This window comes from Athene noctua, chromosome 1 (genome assembly GCF_965140245.1).
Source record: "Athene noctua chromosome 1, bAthNoc1.hap1.1, whole genome shotgun sequence".
In the NCBI taxonomy this organism is placed as follows: Eukaryota; Metazoa; Chordata; class Aves; order Strigiformes; family Strigidae; genus Athene; species Athene noctua.
This window is the reverse complement of record NC_134037.1, coordinates 100,369,946-100,394,672: the sequence shown is the minus strand read 5'-3', so window position 1 is coordinate 100,394,672 and position 24,727 is coordinate 100,369,946. Positions and strand designations below refer to the sequence as shown.

The 24,727-nt window shown below is 37.2% G+C and overlaps 1 protein-coding gene across 1 annotated transcript in view; it reads right to left on the bottom strand.

The window, feature by feature from the left end:
* The window catches only part of THADA (THADA armadillo repeat containing), a 166,010-nt gene that overhangs the window by 30,092 nt on the left and 111,191 nt on the right, over window positions 1-24,727 (bottom strand). Inside the window, exons 31-35 of the mRNA XM_074897106.1 lie at window positions 18,176-18,261; window positions 6,130-6,542; window positions 5,666-5,787; window positions 4,212-4,284; window positions 1,318-1,462 (exon numbers count right to left, since the gene is read on the bottom strand). Of these exons, the coding sequence (XP_074753207.1) occupies window positions 1,318-1,462; window positions 4,212-4,284; window positions 5,666-5,787; window positions 6,130-6,542; window positions 18,176-18,261 (839 nt within the window). The remainder of the gene's footprint in view (window positions 1-1,317; window positions 1,463-4,211; window positions 4,285-5,665; window positions 5,788-6,129; window positions 6,543-18,175; window positions 18,262-24,727) is intronic.

Sequence of the window (24,727 nt, the reverse complement as noted above, 5' to 3'; positions counted from 1 at the left end):
GTTTTGTTAAGATTTTGTGTCAGATTCAAACTGCTGCTATTTTTTATTTCAGACCTTCACATCTGCCCGATTGGAAAGCATGGAAACCAGCAACTGTTCTGACAAGATCAAAGAGGAAACTTCGTTCTCCATCAGATATGGACCAGATCCAAACAGCGACAGATGAGAAGCAGAGCATTTGGGAGTTTTTCACTCCAGTACCTCCACTGTTTTCATTTGATATAAAATCGTAATGTCTGTCATACTAAGAGCTTTAACTAGATGGTAGAAGTCAAGATTTCCAGAGTTGGTACTATGAACATTTAATAGTCCAATGTCTACCTCATCTAACAGGTTTAGCTCTGTTAAATGCTATCAATACCTCTTAAAAGACAGATCTCAAAATAAATAGCTGACGTTTTAAAAACACCACTATCTACAGCTTAAGAAATATATCATTCTCTTCATCTAACAAAAATTTGTATCCAGTCCACATATGTGGACTTAAGCTACTCAAACTAAAAACATTTAAATAACTATGTTGGAATAAAATATCACAGAAGCTGTAAGTATTTAAAGCTGCCTGTCTTGTTAAGGATGTAAAATAATTTCTTTATCATCTATCATTATCTATTTTTGCACATATCCTGGCCCTTTAGTCACAAAATCCCCTTATGCTCTGCTCACAGAAGGCAGGGGTAAAAAAAGCTAAAAGAAAAAACGAATGTCTTCTGCACAACAGACCAGAGAATTTCCATTAGTTTTGCCTCTCAGTCAGCAATGTATTGTTGAATAAGGCTGTGCAGGGTTTTTTGTAGTTGTTTAGCTTTTTTTCCAAATAGTCTAAAGTTAACTTAAAAAAAATCATTATATCTGGGGGGTATAATGTCATCCAATTGTTAATCATTCTCATAGTAGAATGTGTCCCTCATTTCTAGACTGAACCCTTTAATTTAAACTTCCATTCAGCGCAGCTTTGTTACACTTGCAGTGTTAAACTAGAAGTATGTCTACATCACCAACAGAGTATTTCAGAAAGATTCATGTCAGAGAGAAATTGCAAGCCAGTAAATCTGTACAGCAATGTATAGTAGCCTGCAGACATAACTGCAGCTCATGTCCCTCCTTCTGTGGAGTTACTGCAAGAAGCGCTGTGCATGTGCTTTTTGTACCAGAATTTAAGTAAGTCTGTTTAGTAATTAAATCCTATTATTTTTTTTAAAAAAAAACCCTGTTTGATGTAATTATGTGCTTTGAATATGTGTACATATATATGTATACAATACATTTAAGTCGGGTATTAATGAGATCCAGAAAATTAATGTTCAAACTACTCACCAAGAATGAGTTTTTCATTGGTCAGAATGAATGATGTCATACTTTTAAGAACTTCAGCAGCTGCTAAAAGCATCTCTGTCTGTTGCTCATCTCCACAAAAATAATCTATCAGCTGAACCCATTTTTTCAGGACTTCTTCTGAAATCTGAAGGCACAGAACATGTGAGAAGTATGCTGTACAATCCGGTGTTACCACTTACCATCACATTAAACTACGGACTGCCAAAGGGATACTACTCAGTAAATGTACGTGTTTTTTTCAAGGTGGTGAACTTCAAGCACCCATTCAGAAGTTGGCTTACCATGTCACAGATAGTTAAGATGGGAGATTTTCTTTTAGTTAGACTAGTATTCATAGGCAATTCTCTTGGTCTGGCCCTTCACACCAGACTCATCAATGACCACACAAGTCAAAGAATATCTTTATGTCCTTGGTTCTTTTAAACATGCGAGTCAAAGATAAATACACTGGACTATAACAAAGAGAAGCAATTCACAGAAGTATCGTACATGTAGATACATACACATATCTGGAGAAAACAAGCAAGAGTATATGAACTGTGGCATCAATCTTAGGCTTTGGTAATGATACAATGCTTGGTAAAGGGGTGAATGCAGCTCCATCTGTCTCCTCTGCAGATACTGGGGATGGAAACTTTTTTTTGGTAAGGCTGCCAAGGTACCTTGGGTTCTGATAGCATGTGCATTCAGAACACTGAAGGAAGCTCCATGTTGGCTGATACACAGTCAAGCTCGCTGTTCTTAAACATCAAGAATTAGAAAAAAGAACAGGAAAAAGAAATTTCCCAGATCAAATAAAATCTAGTTGCCATCTTTTGGAAAATACTTTGTCTTCAGACACATACGCTAAGAAAACTACTACACAGTAATAATGGGACAAAGCTTCAACTCTTTCCGATATGTAGGATGGTTACTGCATTTTTTGTAGAAAGAAATGATATGCATTTTACTCATTACTCCAATAGCACTTCCAGGACTTATAAACGCTGACCTCCAATGGGACAGCTGAGACATAACTGGGAAGACAAAGTCCTAATTTCCAAAAGTGACCAAGAAGGAGCTAAGATTCCCTGCAAATGCCACACTCAGGAGGGCAGCAGGTCAGCCAAGGTACAGGAAGCTCAAGTGCAGGTTAGATGACAGAACATGCAAACTGCAGAAGCTGGCATCCAGGCACAGCCACATGCAAGCACATGCTACAGCTATCAGAAGGAAACTCTGGAGGAAAAAAACCAAAACAAACAGAGTAGGACCTCATAGACAGAAGAACAGGAAAAGCATCACCAGTTTGATCTGGAGACACTTGAGGTATGTGCAACTATTTTTTTTTCCTCTTTCTTTTTCTCTCTTACTTATTTTTAATTAAAGGAAGTGAAAAGCAGAACAACTAAATAAGAGAAAGAAAAGAACTAGTGAAAAGATGTGGGGAATTAAAGGGCAGAGAAGTGTAGGAGAACCCATTGAGGAATAAATGAAACTCTGGTTGTACTCTGCCTCATTCTGCATGGTACATGGCCGCGCCTACACTGCACAAAGGGACACAGCCAGAGCATGTCCTGCAGATTCTAACACATTAAAAAAAATCTATCTCCCAGGATATTACAATTGCTTGAATTTTGAAGAGAACTATCTAGGACAGAACTTGTCTTTTACCTATGGAAGAGAAACAATCCCTTCTATAAATGCAAATACTGAATGCAAACCCAAAGAATTTAGATGAAAACCTGACGTACTTGGGTCTTCTGCATCGTTATAGCATTTTTTATTAACTCCTCTTTCTAAATTAACACAAATCTTCAGAGCAATAACATGTTCCACATTTGTTTGTGAAACCAGGTTTATATGGTTATTTTGTTTATAACTTGAAGTTCTTGCATTTAGGCTTTCTTAAACAAAAAGATTTAACATCATAATTCATGTTCTAAATTCTTGTGCAAAAATCTTCCTTTTTTTATAATGAGACAAGATTATTAGCATACAATATGAATCAATTCTGCTTCACATTCTATAAAAAGCAATAGCTACATAAGGAAAACAAAAAATCTTCATTTTAAAACAGATGAGAATTCTATTTTTAAATATCCATTAAGTGGGTTTGTCTCGAAAACATAAAAAAAAATTAAAACTGTCTAGCACTAAAAGCTGCCTTAGCTCTGCTCTATGCATACATATGTGACATCACAGACTGACAATTTAAAATCAAAAGACATCTGAGCCAGTAATTTGTGCTGGTATAAACCTAAATTAAGTTGTCTATAAACAGAAATGGAGAACACAGAGCTTTGAATTTTACAAAGTTTATTATATTATATTTAGTGTTTTAAAAACAAATTTTAAGAGGAAATTCAATGAGAAACTTCACACAGAAAACAGGCTGGTGTGCTCAAATGCTGACTTCAGGCTGCAACTTGTCACACTGCCCACAGCAAGGAAGGGAACTGCACCCAACCACTGCTTCAGCTTCCTGCCTTCCCCTCGGATCAGCTCTGCTGCTGGCTCCCCAGCAATCAGAAACCACAACAAAGTTGCACTTTAGTAAATGGACTGGATTCAGTACATGTGTTAATCACCGTAGGCATTTTTGTTTCCACTTTATAGTGACTACTTTGGATGCTCTCAAAAGTTGACATCATCAGAAAAATTTACTTACATATTTAACTTGAAGTGACTTTGAGAGTGATATAGAGAGATTATATTCATGGCCGTTTCATTTCAGAATGTGGCAGTGTATTCAGAGAGGAAGACACAATGCCAGAAATGGTGCAGTGACACAAGAAAGCACAAACTTGGAGCTTCCATCTAAAAGAAGCCACGTTACTTCTAGCACCAAAACCACCAGAATTACAAAACTGTTAACCAGCTGTTTCCCTTACCTGCTGATGGTTCTGCAAAAGATGAATAACCAATTTGGAGGCAAATTTGAGAGCAATGCTTTGAACTTCAGTACTGAGAAAACAAGGTAAAGAACGTATTAAAAAAAAAAAAAAAAAAAAAAGCAGCCATTTCTGACATCATTTCATCTCTAGAAAAAAAACAGCTAGTTCTTCACCATTCCTGATTATCACCAATGGGCATTCAGTAGGCTGAGCACTTGGAATTTTTACATTACAAATCTTGATGTTAGTTTTCAGTTGATATGCAAATGAAATATGCTCTTACTTTGACAAACTGTGTTGGTTTTCTACCTGCATACTTCCCATAGAAAAACACATTTGAAAATAGAAGGCAAGTCAAACAAATCAGACATTATTTTAAATTACAAACAAAAGCATTTCTTCAGTGGGTGTTAAGCTCCAGGAGTATCTCTTCTATACTTGCTAGAAATGTTACCAGTGTGGAACACTCCAACTGCCAGCTCCTGACCGTCACTCCATGACTCCCAGTAGGGTCTACAGACACTTTGGCTCCTGAAGGGTTTGTCTCACCACAAGGAATGGCAACACCTGAGCAGTAAGGTCTGCTGTATCAGCTCTTTCACTGTAACAGCACCAGTCAGTGCTATTTTACCACAAGTATCTTATTTCATTTCAGAAATAAAAACTGCATATACTAATTTAAACTTGAAAAATTTAGTGTAAATCAACAGCAAATGTGCACAGCTATAAAATGCTGGTCTACACTCTGTACCCTAAATATTCTACATTAACACTGGGGTGCAACATTTATACGGCTTTAAAAAAGAGACTATTAATAACAGGATTGCCCTTAGAGCTTCGACACTTTAACCCTGTCCATTCCATTATGAATGGAAGGACACAGCTTCTAATTCAGTACAAACTATAAACTGCTCCAAATTTTCAGCACTTTCTGCTGACTTTACAGTTTGATTAAGGAGTGTGAACCCTAAGGATTAGAGTTAACCATTTCTGCCAATCCAACAAGTGAACTCAGATCTGTTACTCTTTCTACAGATCATCTGCAGATAAACCAGTAGGTTTATCCTGCCATAGGACAGATGGCGGATTCACAGCAAAAGAGTGTATGTTTGGACCATCAATTTTATGTGTTAAGGTGTTTCCAAGTTACCATTCATGAAGAGCTATGCTATCATCTGACAGCTGGAGTAACGTTTTATTTCAGGAACTGTATTATTGGACATTTACAGGGTGCTTGCCAATATGACTTGTGGTCTTTTTTACTAATTCAGATCCATGTCTAACTTCTCTGAAAAATTCTCATCAAGAGCAATCTTTATGAAAATAAGCCACACTTATGTTTCTGAAACACGAATTTTAAAACCAACAGATAGTCCAAAACCAATAAATGAACACTTCAACATCTGAAGTTTTTAAAATCTGAATATTTTAACAAGCATGACAGACCATACCTGTTGGAGATATCTATGATGTTTAAACTCCAGGTTAAGAGCTCATTTGGATTCATTTTTATAGAGCATTCAGTCTTTAGAAGCACATTTCTGAGATCCATAGTATAAAGAATTTCCAGCATCTGCACACACAATTCACAAAGAATTTACAATCTCAACATGAATGTGTACACTTGAGATCAATAAAACACTGACTTAAGCCCCACTCCAAGAACACAGAGGTCCTCTCCTGACAGTGTTAAGAAAGGAGAGAGGAAGTTCTTGCTTTATGCAAGCACATCTGTTAACAGAACTACAGCACAGCTCCTATTTAGCGTAAAAAAACCCCCAAACCCACAACCAAAAAACAAAACCACTCACGTACTATTTAAAAAACATCATTCACATTTGAAATCTAATTTTAAAAATCAACAGTATCATTTACTGAAAACATACCAAATGTCAATAAAATAGCACCCTCCTACCTTGCAAAAACACTGGAGATTCTTTTCCTTCAGAGCCACTGTGAGAAGAGTGCCTTCCAAATCAATGAGTAAACACAATACACCTCCTCCTTCTTCTGCAATCTGCTTGGAATTTATTTGCTTCAACCAGAGCAGTATTGCTTCCAGTGCAAGCAGACGTACTTCATGAAACTCACAGTGAAGGAGATGAACAACTGACAATGGTGGCTTGGCTATGTTCTTTGCAACAGGTGAACTGCTGCTCGGGATGTCAGGACCTGCACTCACTGACAACAATGATATCACAAGCTTAGTGATGCTCTGAAGATACTGTATCAGTCCTGGTACTGCAGATGAGTAGGGAATACCAGACATCAGTTCAGAATCTGAAATAACTCTGTTCATCTCTTCCCAAAATCCCAGCAATCGCATTTCTGAAATGAGAATAAAACTAAGTAAAGTGACAAATAGATGATGTTACCAACTGCTCCAGATCATGAGGTGATTCTGAAGTTGAAAAACATCAAGTATGCAAAAGGTATCACAAGGTAAGCTCAGGCATGAAATGAAAACACAGTTCTCCTTCATTTTAAACTGATTCTGATTTATAAACCAGCTTTCCTAGATATCATGTGTATTCATACTTAAATAGAAAGAAATAGGCACATAAACTTTTCTGAAAACTATAAATTGTTCAATACATGGGGTGAAAGCTTCAAACAACTTAAAAAATGCTACAATACTTTGCAGATTGCCTGCCATCTTTGCCAATTATAGCTGTTTGATAGTATTTCCTTAAATCAAGCTACTAACACAGTCTTTCAAATTGCACATGCTTTGCACTACCATTGCAGAAAGTGATTAACGCAAATAAACTGTATTAAATATATCTGGGAAAAATGTATGTAGTTTGGAAACCTCAAAAAGCACCAAATGCAAACGTGCAATCATATTATACTTGATAGAATAGCTCTAAAATCAGATATCAGACTGGAGAAAGTGCTGTCTGCCAGCCTACCCAGCTGCAACTGAAACCAGGAGAAATGACAGAGCCATTCTGGTCATAATACTGCAAATCCCACACTTTGCATAGCTTTAGTCAGGAAAGGTTACTAGCAAGAAGATGCCACTGCTTCATAAATAGATCCGTCCTGTGTGTATCAATCTGAAGAATTTACTGATTAAAAAATCCAGAATGCTTTTCCTATGCCTGTTAACTCTGAGCAGGTAACAGCTAAGAAAAAGGAACTGCACTGTAACCCCTCTTATGTATCAGCACAAGAACTGCGACATTTCAGCTATTTACACTGCTGCAACCAGCCCACATGGCACAGCACTGACCAAGCACCTCCTTTAGTGCTTGGCCACCTCCTAGAGTGACCACAAAGGTCACTGCTATCTGTGATGCCAGAGTGTTTCAGGTTTTAGCAAAGTTGGCAGTGTTGACACAAAATGAAAGAAAAAAATAATCAATAGTCCTCTCCTACACACACATAGACTGAAATTCTCATGTCCCTCGAGTTCAACCTTCTCCATCATCATCAGGAATGAATAATTTTGTAATACTGAAACCAAGATTTTTGTCCAGTTCAGATTTTTGTACAGCTTGTACTGCAATGAAATTAATATGCTGTATCCCACAAAATTCAAATACAGGTATGGGAAAATCATGAAGAAGCACAGAAAAGAACAATACTGCCACTGGTGTTAAGAGATGTTAGAAGTAAGGCTTTTTAAAATGTAAAAATGCATTAAAGATAAGCACAAAGAGTAAAGCAAACTTAGATTTCTTCAGTATCCACAAAAAGACAATTCATTGCCATACAACTTTGCTATTTATAATTAAGCACTGAGTACTACTAAAAGACTGCCCAAATACTACTATTAAATTGTTGAATTTGACATGAAGCTGCAACACAAATATGGATTCATTTTGTTGCCCGTTAAGACATTTCCCTAAGCCTTCTATTGACAGTCAAATATCCTGTCCTTTCATATTCAAATTCTTCCAAAGCCATCTTAATTTGTTTGACATTTACATAGAAACTTGACATGGTTGTACACTGTCTAGCACAATGCAGAAGCATTTTCTGAGCTCTGGACAAGCTTCAAAGAAATTTGGTATCTGAAAAAGATTTTCAGACATATTACCTAACTATTAGTTCCGTCATTCATGTTTGCACTACAGTTTCTTTTCTGAACGGACTTGATGTAGTCAAAGAAACTGCAATATCACTTCAAACCTATGTCACAGCACAATCCTCTAGATGACACAGATGGCTTTCTTAACATGCAAACTTGCGTATTTTATTTGCTACATTTTCTAAAACCCCTCCAAACAGACTGGCACTAGCATAATAATATAAACTATACCAGCATCATAATATAAACTAGCATTAGTGCCTATGTCACATGACAAGTATCCAACTGTCAGAATTCCTTAATTACTGAACTGTCTGGTTGCCTTGGAGAGGGATTAGGCCTTCGTCCCAGTTATTACACAGCCTGACTGCACGGACACAAGTTTAACAACAGAAACAATACCAAGCAGTTGAAAGAAAAAGGTTCAAGTTCAAGCACCTTGCTTCAAGAAGTGAAACAGCTTCAGTTTTGGAGACCTGCACTCAAGCTTCCTACTCACTTCCTTCCTCAGCTGCATTTCGGCAATACACAAGTCCATTAGCTCAGTTGTTCAAACAGAGTATGTATTTCTAAGTATATTGCAAGAGAAGTGTTTTTATTTCCTATCACCATTGCTTTACATTGAGGTATACCTGTCAAATGTGCAAGCAGGAACATGGAAACCAACAGGATGAAAGGATAAGCTCTAGGGCAAGGCAAGGGAGAGCAGTATGAGGTAGACAAAAAGAGATAAACATTGTGGGAAGAGGAGGAGGGTATCTTTAATGTTGTTAGTGTCTACACCATCAACTTTGCTAGAGGTTGCAGCTAACATCAGAGAAAGTGGTGACCTTTCTGTTGACTCCAGGAGCTGGCCATGCACCGAGCTTCAAACCTGGTTCAGTAAACCTTCATTTGAATTTTTCAAGGCCAGCACAACTTCACACTCTGAAGTTTATTTTCATATAAAATTATTTTCATATAAAAACATGATGGAGCTACCCACTCCTAGAACTACTAGTTTGCAGACACTGTGATACTGGAGTCTCCCGCCACAGATCCTATTTTACTGTACATATCAGATACTTCTGGTTTGGAAGCGTTCTGGATGACTTCTGTTTTTCTCACATAATTAACTGTGAAAGACCGGACACCATAGCTCATCTATTTTATAGAAAGTGTCTTTAAAACTGGATGTCTCAACAGCAAGGCTGTCAGCAAAATAACACTGACTGTATTTGCTTAGCCTCAGTGTACCATAGAGCAAATCCTTCTGCATACATCTTGTGCTCCACATGCTCTCCAACACTCTTTTTTTCACACAAATATGTAAAGAAGAAAAGAAAGCTTCTGTCTTATTACAATGCAGTGGAATTACTCCTGTTTTCAACTTCATCACTAAGAATCTTTCCTGGCTTTCATGTAAATGTTTTCTCTTCTGCTTAACTTTAAGTAAACTCTTTTCTTTGGCTTACATCAAAATGTCTGACTAAACTGAAAAACCACACTGGTTCCCAAAGTAAATGTCTGTCTGTGTTGTTAAGATACAGTACAGTCATACTTTTATTTACAAACAAAAATCACTGTACAGTTTGAACAACCAGCTGCTGTGAGAAGGAAGAACAAATTTTGGCTGACCAAACAAGGATCCTGGCAAACAGCAGTCTCGTCTAGGATGCTGACAAATGCAAAAGAGCCCCCCAAGAATTAAGCGGATTACTTTTTTTTTTCACCTTAAGGATTGTTTCATTTGTGGGACAGGAAGAACTTTGGCTCTTGTCTAGGAAGGGACACATGTTCAGCACAGTGCCTGAACATCATAGTCTTCCTCAATCCCTTTATGTCCACTACATTGAGAGATGCATACAACGTCTATGACACATCATCTAGGTTTGAGGGCCCTTTTTTTTAAATCCTATTTTCAATCAACTGATCTTCACAGTCAGTTAAATGTCTTTCATCATCTGAAAACAAAGAGGAAAGGAAGAGAAGCAAAATGGTATTAGCAGACCTACAAACCTCAAAGTTTAGGCAGCTCCAAAACCTGTGCCCTCCCTGACTTTCTTCTGCTCTTTCCCATAGTGGCAGGCAGGCACTGTGGTAGTCTGTTCCCAGAATAAGTAGATACATACAGTAAGGACAGAAAAACTTCCCTGCTCAGAGATTAACAAGCTGTCAGCTTATGGACACTTCAAATGATCTTTCATCTCAGAGATTCTACAGTATGTTCAAAAGTAACAGAAGTTATCTGAATTCCCTCCCTATTTAAAATCTAAACTTGTTTCATTGCCTTGCCAGCTGATGTACAGGACTGATTATGTATTTCTGTTGGACTTATGTAATTTTACAGTGGCTGTCTAGGCTACTGCCAACTGGACAACTCTCTGTATCATCAAGTGTATATTGTGTGAGGGGATTTTTTTCTGTACCTATGATTATGATACATCGAAGTATCTGCACACTTCAAGATAAATACTAACATCAAATCCCGCATGCAGTCCCTCAAGCATCCATGCTGTCATCCATCTTCCTGCTAGAGGCTCCAGAAAGAACAACAAAGAAGGAAAGAAGGGGAGGAATTATTACTGATATCTGAAAACTTATTGAACACTCTGCAAAGTCAGACAAAAATTAAAAGAGCAGCCACAAAATGCTGCTGCATCTGCAGTGTGATGTTATGGGAAGGGGATCCAAGTACCAAAAATCTGGATATTCATCATCATTTGCCAAAACCTGTAAGAAGTTGCAATTATTTATGGACTGAGAAGAGGTAAAAATCCTTTGTACTCACAAACTACCATCTATCCAAGGGTATCTGAAAAGATCACATTAATAGAGAGAAAGCGGAAGGGTAATCAGTGCCAAGAAGATATTTTCCTAGACAAATATGAAGGAAAATTATTTTCTGTTATGTTTTCCCTTTTTATTAAAAGTGGATTAGGCAAAGTCACCGGTAAATGGAAAAAAAACCCAAAGAGAACAGAAAAGTATATTTTATTACAATGTAGAACTAAGATAACTGTTGATGATCAGGAAAAAGACATATTTTAAGCAAGATGTATTCTTTTAAAGACATCTGCAACATCTTCGACATCAGAGTCTAAGCATCAGTACTCATAGTACAATTCAAAACTACAAACATGAGTGATTATCAGAATCCACAGAGAAAAATATATTGTTCAGGACAGAAGCAGTCCACTGCACTCTGTATAGTGCAAGGGAAGGTTTTCAAAGGGAAAAAAAAAAAAAGAGGAAAAGAAAAAAGCATTTGATCTGGACGAGACTGCTGTTTTTCTTACAGGTTCTCCTAGCAGAGCACTGACTTTTCCACTTTTTTTGCATTCATTGAAAACCATAAAACCCCATGAAGACAGTGGAAGTCGGTCAGTGGTACATGCTAGAATCTAAAGAGAACCTGAATCAAGATTCCAGAAGGATGAGCAGTCTCCATCTTCACATGGGGACAGAATTTTAACTTCTAACAAACAGAATCAACTCCACTCTCCCTAGTGTCACATGTTTCCTATTACACCTTTCAATATTCCCTGTTCATCAGAGCATTCCAGTATTATCATGCTCTACCATCCACAACCCTCCTCCTTGCACTGTGTCCCCACAATCTTTCTGAAAACACTTTTACCTTCCTCCCCCCACGTCTGTGCCACACGTTCTGCCTCTGACATTTCCTTGACTGCCCATCGGTGTTGCACACCTCCACCTCCTTTCTCCTAATACTTAACTCCTTTCGGCCTCGGTCCATTTGCTCTGTCCTTCCATCTTGCACTCACTTCTGTGCTGTATTTGGGCCACCTTAACATAGCATGTCCCTCACTTGTTCTGCCTCTGGCATTTTATCATCTGTGCAACTTGCAGTCACTCCCTGTCCCTTGGGCCTCCAACAATCTCATCCTCAGCTTCTTCATTCTCCTGTCTGCACAGAATTGCAATATTGGGTACCCAACTACACTTCCTTTTGACTTGTCTAATTTGTCAGTGGGCATAGGCCTTTTAGATGATTCTATAAGTAAGTTTTAAATCTTTACCTTCCTCGAGTCAAAATGACAACATTGACCAACTGCCACAGTCAATATACTGACAAGCAAAGTTTATCTAATTTCTGACATAATAAACAAAAATAGCTTTCAATTTGTTCAAAGGGAATTTCTTAAGTTTCAGCTAATTAGACCAAGCAACCAAAACATGCATTAGCAAGCTGCCAGTGTTCAAAAACTCATTTGGCCACACTTCTTAGGGATCTAGGCAAAGAAAGTAAAAGTATAGCAAAAATAACCAACCTAGTTGTTCCTGTCAAACCATTTAAACAGTTTTTAAGTTAGCCTGCAAAAAAACTTATTTTAGTTACTATTTAACTTATTATCAAACTAAGAAAAAGTACAAAGTACAATTAAGAAAAAAAGCAGGCACAGTCTTCGAATGCTGTTTAAAAGTCACAGAATCATCTCGGTTGGAAAAGACCTTGAAGATCATCCAGTCCAACCATTAACCTAGCACTGACAGTTCCCAACTACACCAGATCCCTTAGCGCTATGTCAACCCGACTCTTAAACACCTCCAGAGGTGGGGACTCCACCACCTCCCTGGGCAGCCCATTTCAACGCCCAACAACCCGTTCTGTAAAGAAATGCTTCCTAACATCTAGTCTAAACCTTCCCTGGCGCAATTTGAGGCCATTCCCTCTTGTTCTATCGCTTGTTACTTGGTTAAAGAGACTCATCCCCAGCTCTCTGCAACCTCCTTTCAGGTAGCTGTAGAGAGAGATGAGGTCTCCCCTCAGCCTCCTCTTCTCCAGACTAAACACCCCCAGTTCCCTCAGCCGCTCCCCATACGGCCTGTGCTCCAGACCCTGCACCAGCTCCGTTGCCCTTCTCTGGACACGCTTGAGTCATTCAATGTCCTTTTTGGAGTGAGGGGCCCAAAACTGACCACAGCCATCGAGGTGCGGCCTCACCAGTGCCGAGTACAGGGGTAAGATCCCTTCCTTGTCCCTGTCCCACAAATCATGTCATTCAGGCAAAACATTTAAGAGATACCTACTTGAAAAATGATCTGTGATTTCATTGCAAAGCATCTAAAAGTTTGATAACGCATACTATTTATATATCTTTCTTATAACTTCTAATTAAAAAAGACAAATGTAACTAAGAGAATGGTATTTGCAATATGTTATTTCAAACACAGTATTTTGTCATTTTTGAGAATATAAAAAAGGACAAAACCATCAGACAGTTGCACATAATTGCCCGTGTTTCTGATCTCATACTCACATGTGCAATGCACAGTATTTTGTACAATCATTTCTGTTTATGAGCAGAATTTAAGAATCTTAACTAGCTGCATATGCAAAAGATTTAGCTGTTTGGAAGACAGTGAAAAAATGGAAGTCTGTGTTTGCAAAACTCAAGGAAAGACTATATGAGTGAGAACAGAATACTGGCTGCTCCATTTTTATATCAAATGATCTATTTATGAACAGGATTAATTATGTAAATACCACCTGACAACAACAGTGGAGTTTGGTTAATCTCAAGAACTTTTATAAATTCTTGTACCTCACATGTAGAAATGAAAAATGCATGGTTAGACTTCAGGTGGCAGCTTCTCCTAAATCACACTCATCCTACCGACATCTTGTTTCAATGTTTTCTCTTCAGACCTGAATTTTGAAGACACTATACTCAATAATAGGCCAAACCAGCCAGGAGATTGACAGCATATATACAGGATAAAAGAACAATTCACAAAGATTATCTTTAGCAAATTTTTCTTTCATCAATTCCCTGACTTCTGTTTTACATCCTGTTTCACTCATGTGGATGAACTTTATGGACTCAACACTTTATTGACAAGTGTCATTTTTTGGAACACAACCTTGGATAAAATACGCTTTTATTAGTCAAGTATATTTTAGTGAGCTGCATCCATTTTTCCCTTCATGAATTGACAATATGCTATCAGAAAACTGTTCTGAGACACAAGAAAGAAAGAAAATGTGACCACTTTGTCTTGTGGCATTCTTTATCTGTTACAGAAAGAGAGCATCCCAGATCTGAGCTTTCACTGTAATACACCACTCTGGCTCCTGTGTTACCGGCACCGCAGGATCACAGTAACACTCTCATCTTATTATTGAGCTTCAGACACCAATTTCTAGGAGAGATCTGAAAGCAGGAATGTCTATGATGGGTCCTGCCAAAAGCCCACATATTCAACAGAGGAATCTTATCCACTGAAACAGTATATCCCAGAAAAACCTGTCTGTAGTCTGGTATTGTCTCCTGCAAAGCCCATCTCTGAGTGCAGAGAAAAGTGCATAACCTCAAAGCCCATCTCTGAGTGCAGAGAAAAGTGCATAACCTCAGACACACACATGGACCCGTAGCACTACAGCTTGATAAATCTCTCCTACCAATTCCTGCTGATCAAGACTTGTGAATTTGCAATTAATTATAAATACAGGTAAGGCTGGACAAGTTCTCATCTGGACTCAGGGCATTTTTCCCCTCCAAAGATGCCTACAAGTGTTATTTGCTTCTTCCAGTAATGTTTGAAGTACGAAGTTTGGGAACTTCCCCCTGTTCCTACACCACCCACTCTGGTGCTGGTTTACTTCTGGAGGAGTAACTTAACTGCTTTTTAGCAGGGTACAAGTGCCAGAAAAACCTCTGGAAGAGGACTGCTTTGTTCTACCCATTAGACTGAAAAGGCTCTTGCCATCTGTGATTCCAAATCTATAATAAAACAGTTACTGTGCAAACATAGAGGTCTGCAAGAACAAATTCACTGGTTGTTATTAATAATTATTAATACTGACAATAGACATTAGCTCATCAAATAATCCTAGATCTGTTAGGAACTTCTGTTTACTCTCAATAAAAGCAAAAGTAGTATTTTTATTTATTTTAACTTCTTTTTTATATATTTTTTAACTTCAGATTTTTTCTCAGTTCCAACCACAATTGATAACTAGAAAAAAATGTTGTAAGTTTACATAGTCTTTACATTATGTCTTGTCTCTGCAGATCAGAAGACCCTCAGGCACATCAGGAGCTGGAAAAAATGCTCTAGATATTGCCTATCAACTCAAGGAAAGAAAATTTTCCCAGTGATGTGAATCAGGCAACACTTCTATCCAAACCAGCAAATCAGAATAACTACAGAGGTTTTTGCTTTGGTTTAAGATAAATAATCATCATTTGGCCAGCAATAAACTTTTAGCTGGACAAGATGCTTTTGGTATCCATTACTCCCCGCCCTCCTTATCCGACATTTTAAATTGTTTCGAATTTGTGAAGTAAATTCCCTAAGGGCTGTCCTGCACTTTAAGAGACAGATTTTATTAACTGAAGACAACAAATCACTTACAGAAAATAATTGTAATGTAGGAAAGGCCTAGGCAGGGTTGTACTCTGAAAATCTCTTTGTAATTGTAGCCCCTTTAGACAGGCATAATCAATTAGAAGTGGTCTGATTTTAACCAGTTGCAGGCTCATTACATTGCATTCCCATTTCTGTTGATGAAAATCAGTTTCAGCCCATGGCCTGGAACTCATATACAGCACTTCCTGGGGCCTCTTAGATAAACACATCAAGAAACAGTTTTATTTGGATTTGTCCTTCACCCTTTATTCATTGAAATAACTTTACAAATCAAGATTAAAACAGAGAAAAATTGGCTCATAACCAGAGATACACATATATAAGTAAGATATGTAATCTCAGAAGGGTATAAAGCTTCAGTTAATAATTATTCCTTACAGAACATTTAAATGTGAGATTCAAAACATTTTTTTAACTGCTGAGTTCAGTCTTTCTCTTACTGTGTCATGGGACACTCAGGTTCTATTTAATATAAACATATTACTCTTTCATTTTAGAAGGGCTTCTGCCTGTGATATATACAATTGTCCCTAATGTATCTCAAGTTTTCAAAACTGTATTTACAAGTCTAAGTTCTACTCTCTCTAGATATTACCTGCAATATATAATCTTAAACCTATACAGGAATGAAACTTTTAAGCAAGACAATACTAATGAACTATCCCTGAACAGAGAGAGTCTGCAAAAACAATTGCTTTCCCTCTACAGAAATTGTACTTTACAGCACCCATGCTTGGAACAGTCCACATAAACTCTGAAAAATAAATTAATCCACTACAGTCAGTAATCCAGCCACAGCATGGTGCAGCCCCCCAGGCTCAAAGTGCTATTCACAAGTCAGGGGCATTAAAAAAAAAATAAAGAGGGGAGTTTCCTGGTGTGGACAGGTCAATAAAAGCCATTGCAAATGTGTAGCAACTGTTTAAAAACCAAAACAGACAAAAAACCGGAAGATAAATGAAAGAGGAAAGAGACTGATAAAGGAAATGTAATGCCCCCTAAGTAAGCAAACGAGGAGCCCTCACCTGGAATATGGACTGTTTCTTCATTAAATACAAAACTAAGAGTTAAAGGGTGAGTGATGAGAATAATCAGAGGCAGAGGGTAAAAACTTCATATAAGGAGAATATAGAAAGGTTGGGATGATTCATACTACAAAGGAGATGAACAGAGGATCATCATTAAAAAAACAGTAAAAATTAATATTTCAAAGAAGATCTACCTTTAAAAAAGGGTACTCAAATTAAAAGGAAGGGTGGTGAGCCCAAATATGTTCGAAGGGGGCTTTGGGAGTTGGTTTTGTTTATTTTGTAGATGTGATATGCAGCTAGACTTTAATGTATTGCAAAGGACAATCACTAAGGCCAATGGCATATCGGGATTTAAGAAACTTTAATTTGCATAAATAACAAAAATAAGTAAATATATATTGTAACCTAAGAACTATTGATGGTAGATATAGCTTACCCAAACCAAACATTAAAGAGCCAGAAAAAAACTATTCCTCTGGAATAGTGGAATCCACCTGTCACATATTTTCTATATGTCTGTTCTTCTGTTACAAGGGCTAGATTCTGAAGAAGTTAATTTCAGACATGTTCATCATGAAGTAATTTTCCTGACAACTATCACTATTTGAACTGTGCATCCACAAGAAATCACACAAATAGCAATAATGGAATTAAAATGGAAGTACTTCTACCAAAAAGAAAAAAAATGCAAAAGGAATTGGTTTTAAAATTAAGAACAGTCCCCAAAGCAAAACTATCCGAAATAAAGAACAGTTCCAATGACTTAAATGCAATATTAAAATTAGTCATTAAGAATTTTAGTGAAATGAAAGAACTATTCTTTAATTGCCTTCCTGGACTGACAAGGTAATTTATTACTCACTTGTTCATAAGAAATGAACAAAACAGGCCCATAATGAAGCTAGTTACAGCTGACCAAAATTTGCCTATAGGGAGTCACACTTGAAAGGGTATTCCTTCCTCCATACCTTTGTTTTCCTTATTGTTTACAGTATGTTTTGTATTGTTGCAAACAACACTGCATCATTAAAACCACTGATAGTGGTTCACAGTGATAAAGAATCAATATAAAAAAAGATATTTAAAGAAGCTCTCAACATTTTTTCTTATAAAACTTCTACACATGAGAAAACACAGTTTCTATGGAATACTTTCAGGTGTATCATGAGGGAACATCTCCATGGCTTTCAGGAAAGATTAAAGTACCAGTATTCTGGGGTTTGGATTTTGTTTGTATTCACAACACTGGATCAGAAAAACATTTTGGAACACTGGAGAGGGTCTTCTTTGTTGTTAAACAGTTCTAGGATTAGGAATACTACAAGATCATCAATTCAAGCTAAGACATGGAGCTGTACCTCACTCTCCTCATCAGCAATCCCCAGGACTAGCTCTACAGAAGGCAGAATAAAGGGTCCTTTTATACAAAGCAGCTAAAGGACTCCAGCATTCAGTAGAGACTCAGAAATTTCCCAACAGATATTCCATCCATTTATAGAATAGGACATTTGACTTACCTTGCTTTTGAAACTTCCCCAGGTGAGTACTCAGCATCACAAGGACATCAAGAATGGCAGCTCTGGTCACCAAACAAGGATTTGGTCTACAAAAATTAATTAAATCCTTGTAAAATCCATGCTCAGAAACAGCAGTAAACATACCAGCTTGGTATGTCTATTTTACTTAATTAATGAAGATTAACTACTGATCAAATTAGACTGCATATACAAAATAATTAGGCCAAGGCTTCTAAGTTTCACTTCCTGGTGCATTCTGAATGACAGTCTCCCTGACAGAATGACAACACCCCTCCTCCATCCATTCCACCAAATCACAGTTTATACATTTAATTATTATTAGGTGAATCAGCTTGCCCTGACAATTAGTATGTCTTTATTTTGTTTATACATAGTGTGTTTAACCAAGTGCATTAACAAAACTTAATCTTCAGGTCTTATTTTTACAGTTCATAAAAGGGAAAATTCCCCATGAAAGGTACCTAATACATCTTTTGGATGGTCATAGGTCTCCCATTGTTCTGATGAAGACCACAGAGGCATGTATGTTTTTAAAATTACTTTTTTTTTTTTTTTTTTTTTTTCCCCCAGACAAGAATACTGGGGATTTTGTGTGTATAATGCAAATTGGTAACAAGCTACTTTCTGCTCTATCTCTTCAAGTCGCAAGTGGTAGACATTTTCTCTCCAATTAGAAAAGTAAAATTAGGTTAACATCTTAATTTTTATTTATATTGTTATCACTGTATGTTTCAGCCAGGAAAACTCTTCTTAAAATGCAACTTAATATGTGAACCAACAGGAAATCCAGTTCAAGAAGAAATTATCTGATGAGTCCAATGGGACTTACACTAAAACAAAAATCTTCTAGAAACAAGCAGCACAAGCTTAAAGTATGACTCATTCTGTTCAGTATTTCATTTTTACTTTATCTGGCACTTTCTTTGTATGCTTATCTTGACCTCTGAAACGTTCAATAAATTGTTAATTAAAAATGTTCCAGGCAACATTCTCAACTCTGTAACGTCTTTAAAATTCAAGAAAAAAACTTTTTCAAATAAGATATGTGATCATGATATAAAAATGAAAGGTCTGAAGTTCTTGAGAAGTTTGGCAGCTCTATTTGCCTATTGAGAGTTAGACTATGATCCTGTTAAAAAAGACAACTTTTACTGCTCTCACTGTCAGTAATAAACTCTGCAATAAGCCTAAATTACTTATGCTTTCTTTTATGGCCTGCAGTATTAGGCATCCATATAAAACACAGCAGACTACATGCTACCAAGATCTCTCTTTTGAAGAGATTTCTTCTCCTTTTGAATAAATAGAGACTTTTTAGACACTTTTTTACTAGTGAACTGGTCAAGAATCTCCCAAAACTTCACCATGCTTACTACTTGCTGTAAAATAGAAGAGCTAAAAGCCTGCCTGCAGAGAACTGATACCATAAGAAGCCAAAGAAATTTTAATATGACCTATTTTTGAAATGCTGTATTAGGAGGACTTAATTTCTATCCACTCTGACTAAGCGAACCTCTTTTCTGTATCTTGGTCTCCAGTTGTTGCCCAAGTTGTTCTTCACAAATCTATGTGAAAACACCACCAAGAAATAGTCACAGGGTGAGGAGCTCAACCCATGAGAAAACAGTGACAGATCAATCAAAGGCTTATAAGAAACCAAGAGATCTCTCACAAGTAGTCATAACATGGATGAAAGCAGCCATGCCAGATTTCAGTTAAGATGAAAAACATAATGGGACTACTGCACTTCAGTTCCCTTGAAAAATGGAAGACTGACTTATTATTCAGTCATTAAACTGGAAAGAAAATTTCCAACGAACAAATTGTGCCTTAGGAAAAACATGGCTGATGAAACCTTTACTGAGGATGTGACAACAACAATAGTGACATGTTTTTTTATTCTTGTCCAGCTTTTAAGCATTTACCACTTCGAGTATGTGCATATGCATGTTTTGATTTTGAAATGAGGCTTTTCTAGCATAAAACATGCCAAACGTTTGTTCTTGGCTAGCTCCATCGCTCTTGGTGATGCTAGCGAATTCTCAGCCGTATGTGCCAGATGGACACAACAGGAAACTCAGTTTTCCAAAACCAAGAAATTTCAGGGTTGTTCAGACTGTAGCAGAAAGCTCGGTCTTGAAGACAATCAAACTGTGATTTGCATAACAGACCTGACAGCCAAAAACCCATGCTGAACATTTCAAATGATGCACTGTGCAGTATTTAAGATGACCTGTTTGTGCAGAACTTCAATAAGGAGTGGGAAGAGTACAAGATGTTTCTTTTTTAACACAGATACCCAAATAAAGTGGTGTTCTCATAAACAAGCTTTGAGGAAATCTGTCTCCAAACAAGTCACAGCAGTAGCAAGGCTGGGAGCTCCAAGCATCTGGAACAGCATTACGTTTTTGGTCCAAACCCCCAAAATTATTTTATTTCCCTTCCAACTTGGAAATTAATGGAAATGCATACATCATATGCTCACTCCAGATGATAAACTGTATGTGGCTCTGAACAGGATAGAGCTACAGATGGTTAGGACTCTCATGATCTGAGGGTGTGTCCACACAGAAATACAAAACGGATATAAAAACAATATTCGTACTACTACAGATACATACTAAGAGCAGGCTAGCGATGTCAGTGCAAAGATCCATAACTCATTAAAGTAATGCTCTATGTCAGCAAGTAGGTTGGTGTAACAACAGCAGATCTGTGAAACTGAACAGCCAGTACCAATGACCCAAGGACCACCCTACACACCATGCTCAAATGCATTAAAACATAATTTTCAGAAGCTGATTGTGTTGCTTTTTGTTTCTCTTTCGATGCAGAGTTCACAGCCAGCCTGCTCAAGTAATCTCACTGCACTTAGAAGCTTATCCCACAGTTTCTAGCACTCCTTTATGATGCTGTACTTGGAGGCTGGCTGTCCAGATGGAAATAACAATCAGCTCACAGATGACTACTGTCACCAACAGCCAACGCTGCAGAATACTTCAATGCATCCAGCTGAAGAGGTCAAAGGCTGTCTGCCCTGAATAACATGTAGAAGGCAAGCATTGTCACAGACTCAACCTGCCAGGCAGAGGGGAAGAAGATACCTGAAACCTTTAGAAGCACAGGCAGGGACAGGAAGGATTACTACTTAGAAAGAACAAGGCCCAGAAGAAATATGTTTCTAATTTAATCGAGGAGAACCAAACAGTGACAGGAGGAGTTGCTGTGTCCCTACTAGATCATCATGAAACTCCATAGAAGATACAAGCTGCCTGAAAGAATAAAGTCAAAAAGGTTGAAGGGACTGAAAGTACTAAAGGGTCTCCAGATATTTTAACTGCCCAAAGCTCCAGCCTAATAGCATCTTAAGTATGGGGAAAAAAGTGTCTTTTTAAAATTATTATTTTAAGTAAGTGTGGCTGAACAGTAGACAAATCTGAAAACATAGGTGCCAGTTTCCATACTATTAGTTTTGACACATTATAGCAGATTTCTGGATTATATCCAGAATATAACCTCTCCCAAACTGGCCAATTTCTTATCACTAATGCTGAACGAGTAATTGGGAACAGGGTAGTCAGACTTCTTTGTAAATAAATTGTCAATTCTAGTACGTGAATATAAAATTAGGAGAGAGATGATGTCATTGGCAGGAGGAAACCTTTTGTTAGCCATTAGAGTCCAGGGATCTTTTTAAGAGAAGAAGGTTAATGGAACTGAATAGTCCTTTTAAATTCACAGGCTTCTGTTCAAATGCCTTTGAAAGAGACCGAGATTAAGCACTTGTATAATATTATATGACTAGAGTAACAATAAGCTATTTGTTTTCAACAAGGAACTGCCTGGTAGGTGAATCAGGAAGCGTACCCTTCAGGAGATACTCCCTCTCTGTAGATGTAAATCAGACTGGGCAGGTTCAGAAGCTTCACATGCAATACTGCATTTGGCTCCAGCCAGCCTTGGCTACCTGCGGTAGTCCTGGGACCACTTTGATTTCTGTTCTGCCTTCACCGCCTTTAAGTACCACTGATTGCAGCTTCGGTTTACATAACATGAAATCAATCCTAGTCTCTCACAGTTTGGAGCTTTACAAATGTCATTTTTTAAAAGTTTGATTCACCTTTTATAGTTAAGTCATGCTGAATTTAAGGCAAGTCATTGGTTTGCTTATTTTTCATGGCATTTCTGATGCTAGCCAAACTGGCATTTATTGAAGAAATCAGCAATATGAGGTCACAGACCTCCTGTGTACCCCGCTCACACACACAGTTTCAACTTTATCAGGAATACATGGCTTAATTTCTAAAATTCAGTTTCTCTTGTATTACTGTTTATTTTGAAGAAGATCAACATTAATGAATTACAGAGCAAATTACCTCCTCTTCCAAGGAAAACAACAAGGAGCAAAAAACATGGAAAGCTCACACATTTGGCCTCAATTCTGTCAGAACACTGGGAAAGGTTTTAACAAACTAAATATACAGCCTCTTGCTCCTCTCGTGACTAAGGTCTGCAGAGGCCCTTAAATATAATTTATACTCATTACAGGACATCATTTATAACCATTCAGATTTCTGTATATAAATAAGGATGCCAACACACCTTTATGTAGAGCAAATACGAAAGAATTTTGACGCACAGCTTTTACCGATTCTCATTTTCTTCTCAAACCCCCAATTTTCAATGGCACTAAGACAAGTCACTTAAAAAAATTACATCTTCTCCTGGATCATTACTCTTTTTCCAAAAGGGTATCACCTCACTTAGAGATGAACAACAGTAACAACAACAGTAACATTAATATATTGCATTTGCTACATAAATAAGACAGATACAAGTCACTGATCATAAAATCAAAGCTGTTTGAGTTAATGTTTATAGCATTAGTTTTTGGTTATTCTAGTCAATAGAAATTCAATGTTTTCCAAAGAGGTAGTTTATTTTGCTCATATTTTTCCTCATTAGGAAACAGATGTTGCAAAACTATTAGCAGAACAAGCACTATAAATATACAACAACAAACAATATTTGCTAAACATTTATTGACATGAAATTCAAAGCATATTTGCTCAAACTCTCAATGAGCACTTAAATTTCAAATGCAACCTGCCAATCAATGTCTATTAAATAAAAACCCGTAACATCTCTCTTGTGAATTAGTTCAGCTACCAGTATCTTAGTGTAGTTAGCGATCTTAGGGATATTTAAACCAAAACTCTTGCAAAAGGTCTCAGAAAAGCTCTGTGCTTTGCAATTTTCAAGCTCTTAGCAGAGTATGAAGGATTGCAGATCTTTCAGACAGCGTTGCTTTATGAATACAAGCTAATCTCATTCATCAAACTGGAATATAACTTTATTAAGTAAGTAACAAAATAGAATTTCCTCCTAATAATACGTAACATATACATCACAATTTCAGTCACAGTAAAACAATACATAACTACACAGGGTGTCAGCCAACATTTTTTCAAAGTACAGTGTTTAAATGACTGTTAGCTACTTCTAATCTACACACTCAAACTGGTTACGCTCAGCCCCAATCTTTAAAAACTGATGACAATATTTGGCTCATGAATCAAGCTAATGTAGAACTCCAGTCAAAATTATACAACTTACAAAGCTGCCTACAAATCCCTGTATTTTGTCCAAAAAGTTCAGGACACAATTTTAAATGCCAGGGTAAAGAAACCAGTGCTGGCAAGATTACAAGGGCAACACTTTCAAAGTCCAATTCATAGCTGCTTGAGAACAAGAGAATCGTCTTTACAACTTGCATGACTGTTTTGATTTCAATTGTGATCAATTAATTAAATGAACTGACTACTCCTTCTCTGGTCTTTAATGAAAAAGTCACTTCTACTGTAATGCTGTATGTTTCTGGAGCCTTTGGAAAGGCTGAAAATGCCTAAAATTCCTGGAAGGAAGACCTTTTCACAGAATTAAAATCACAAATAGTATTTTAGGAAGAGCCTCGTAGTAAAAGAAAAAGAAAATCTGTAATAGCTAAACACCACCCTGTCTTCCTTTTAAATATCATGCTATTGTTAAAAAAAAACCTCAGCAACACCTGTTACATTTTCTGTTTTAGCTGGCCTGCTGATGTTGAATTTAAACCCCAAGTTCTTCTACTTTCTAGCCACCAAGATCATGTACAGTTTTTGCTTCCAACAGATAAATCGAACTGGTTTCCTAAACATCATATTCTAGCTAATATGCAGGATGTATTATAAAAGCCTTTGCACAAATTCTTGTATTTCTGAACTTTAAAAACATTTCTGATGAGTCAACATTTTACATACAATTGAGGCTAATTGCATAAATGAAGGGAAGAATTTGGATTAAGTCCAACACTTCCTAATGCCAGCTGGTACATGGGGACAGGTCTATACAACTTCCTACTCTTGAGTTTCCCAGACTGCCTTTGTCTTCCATAATCTCAGCTCTCCAGGCTGGAACACTAGCAACTAAATTTTAGGTTTACAGCATCTTTCTCCCCCTATCAGCTTCCAGCTTACTCCTTCCTGAAGGATG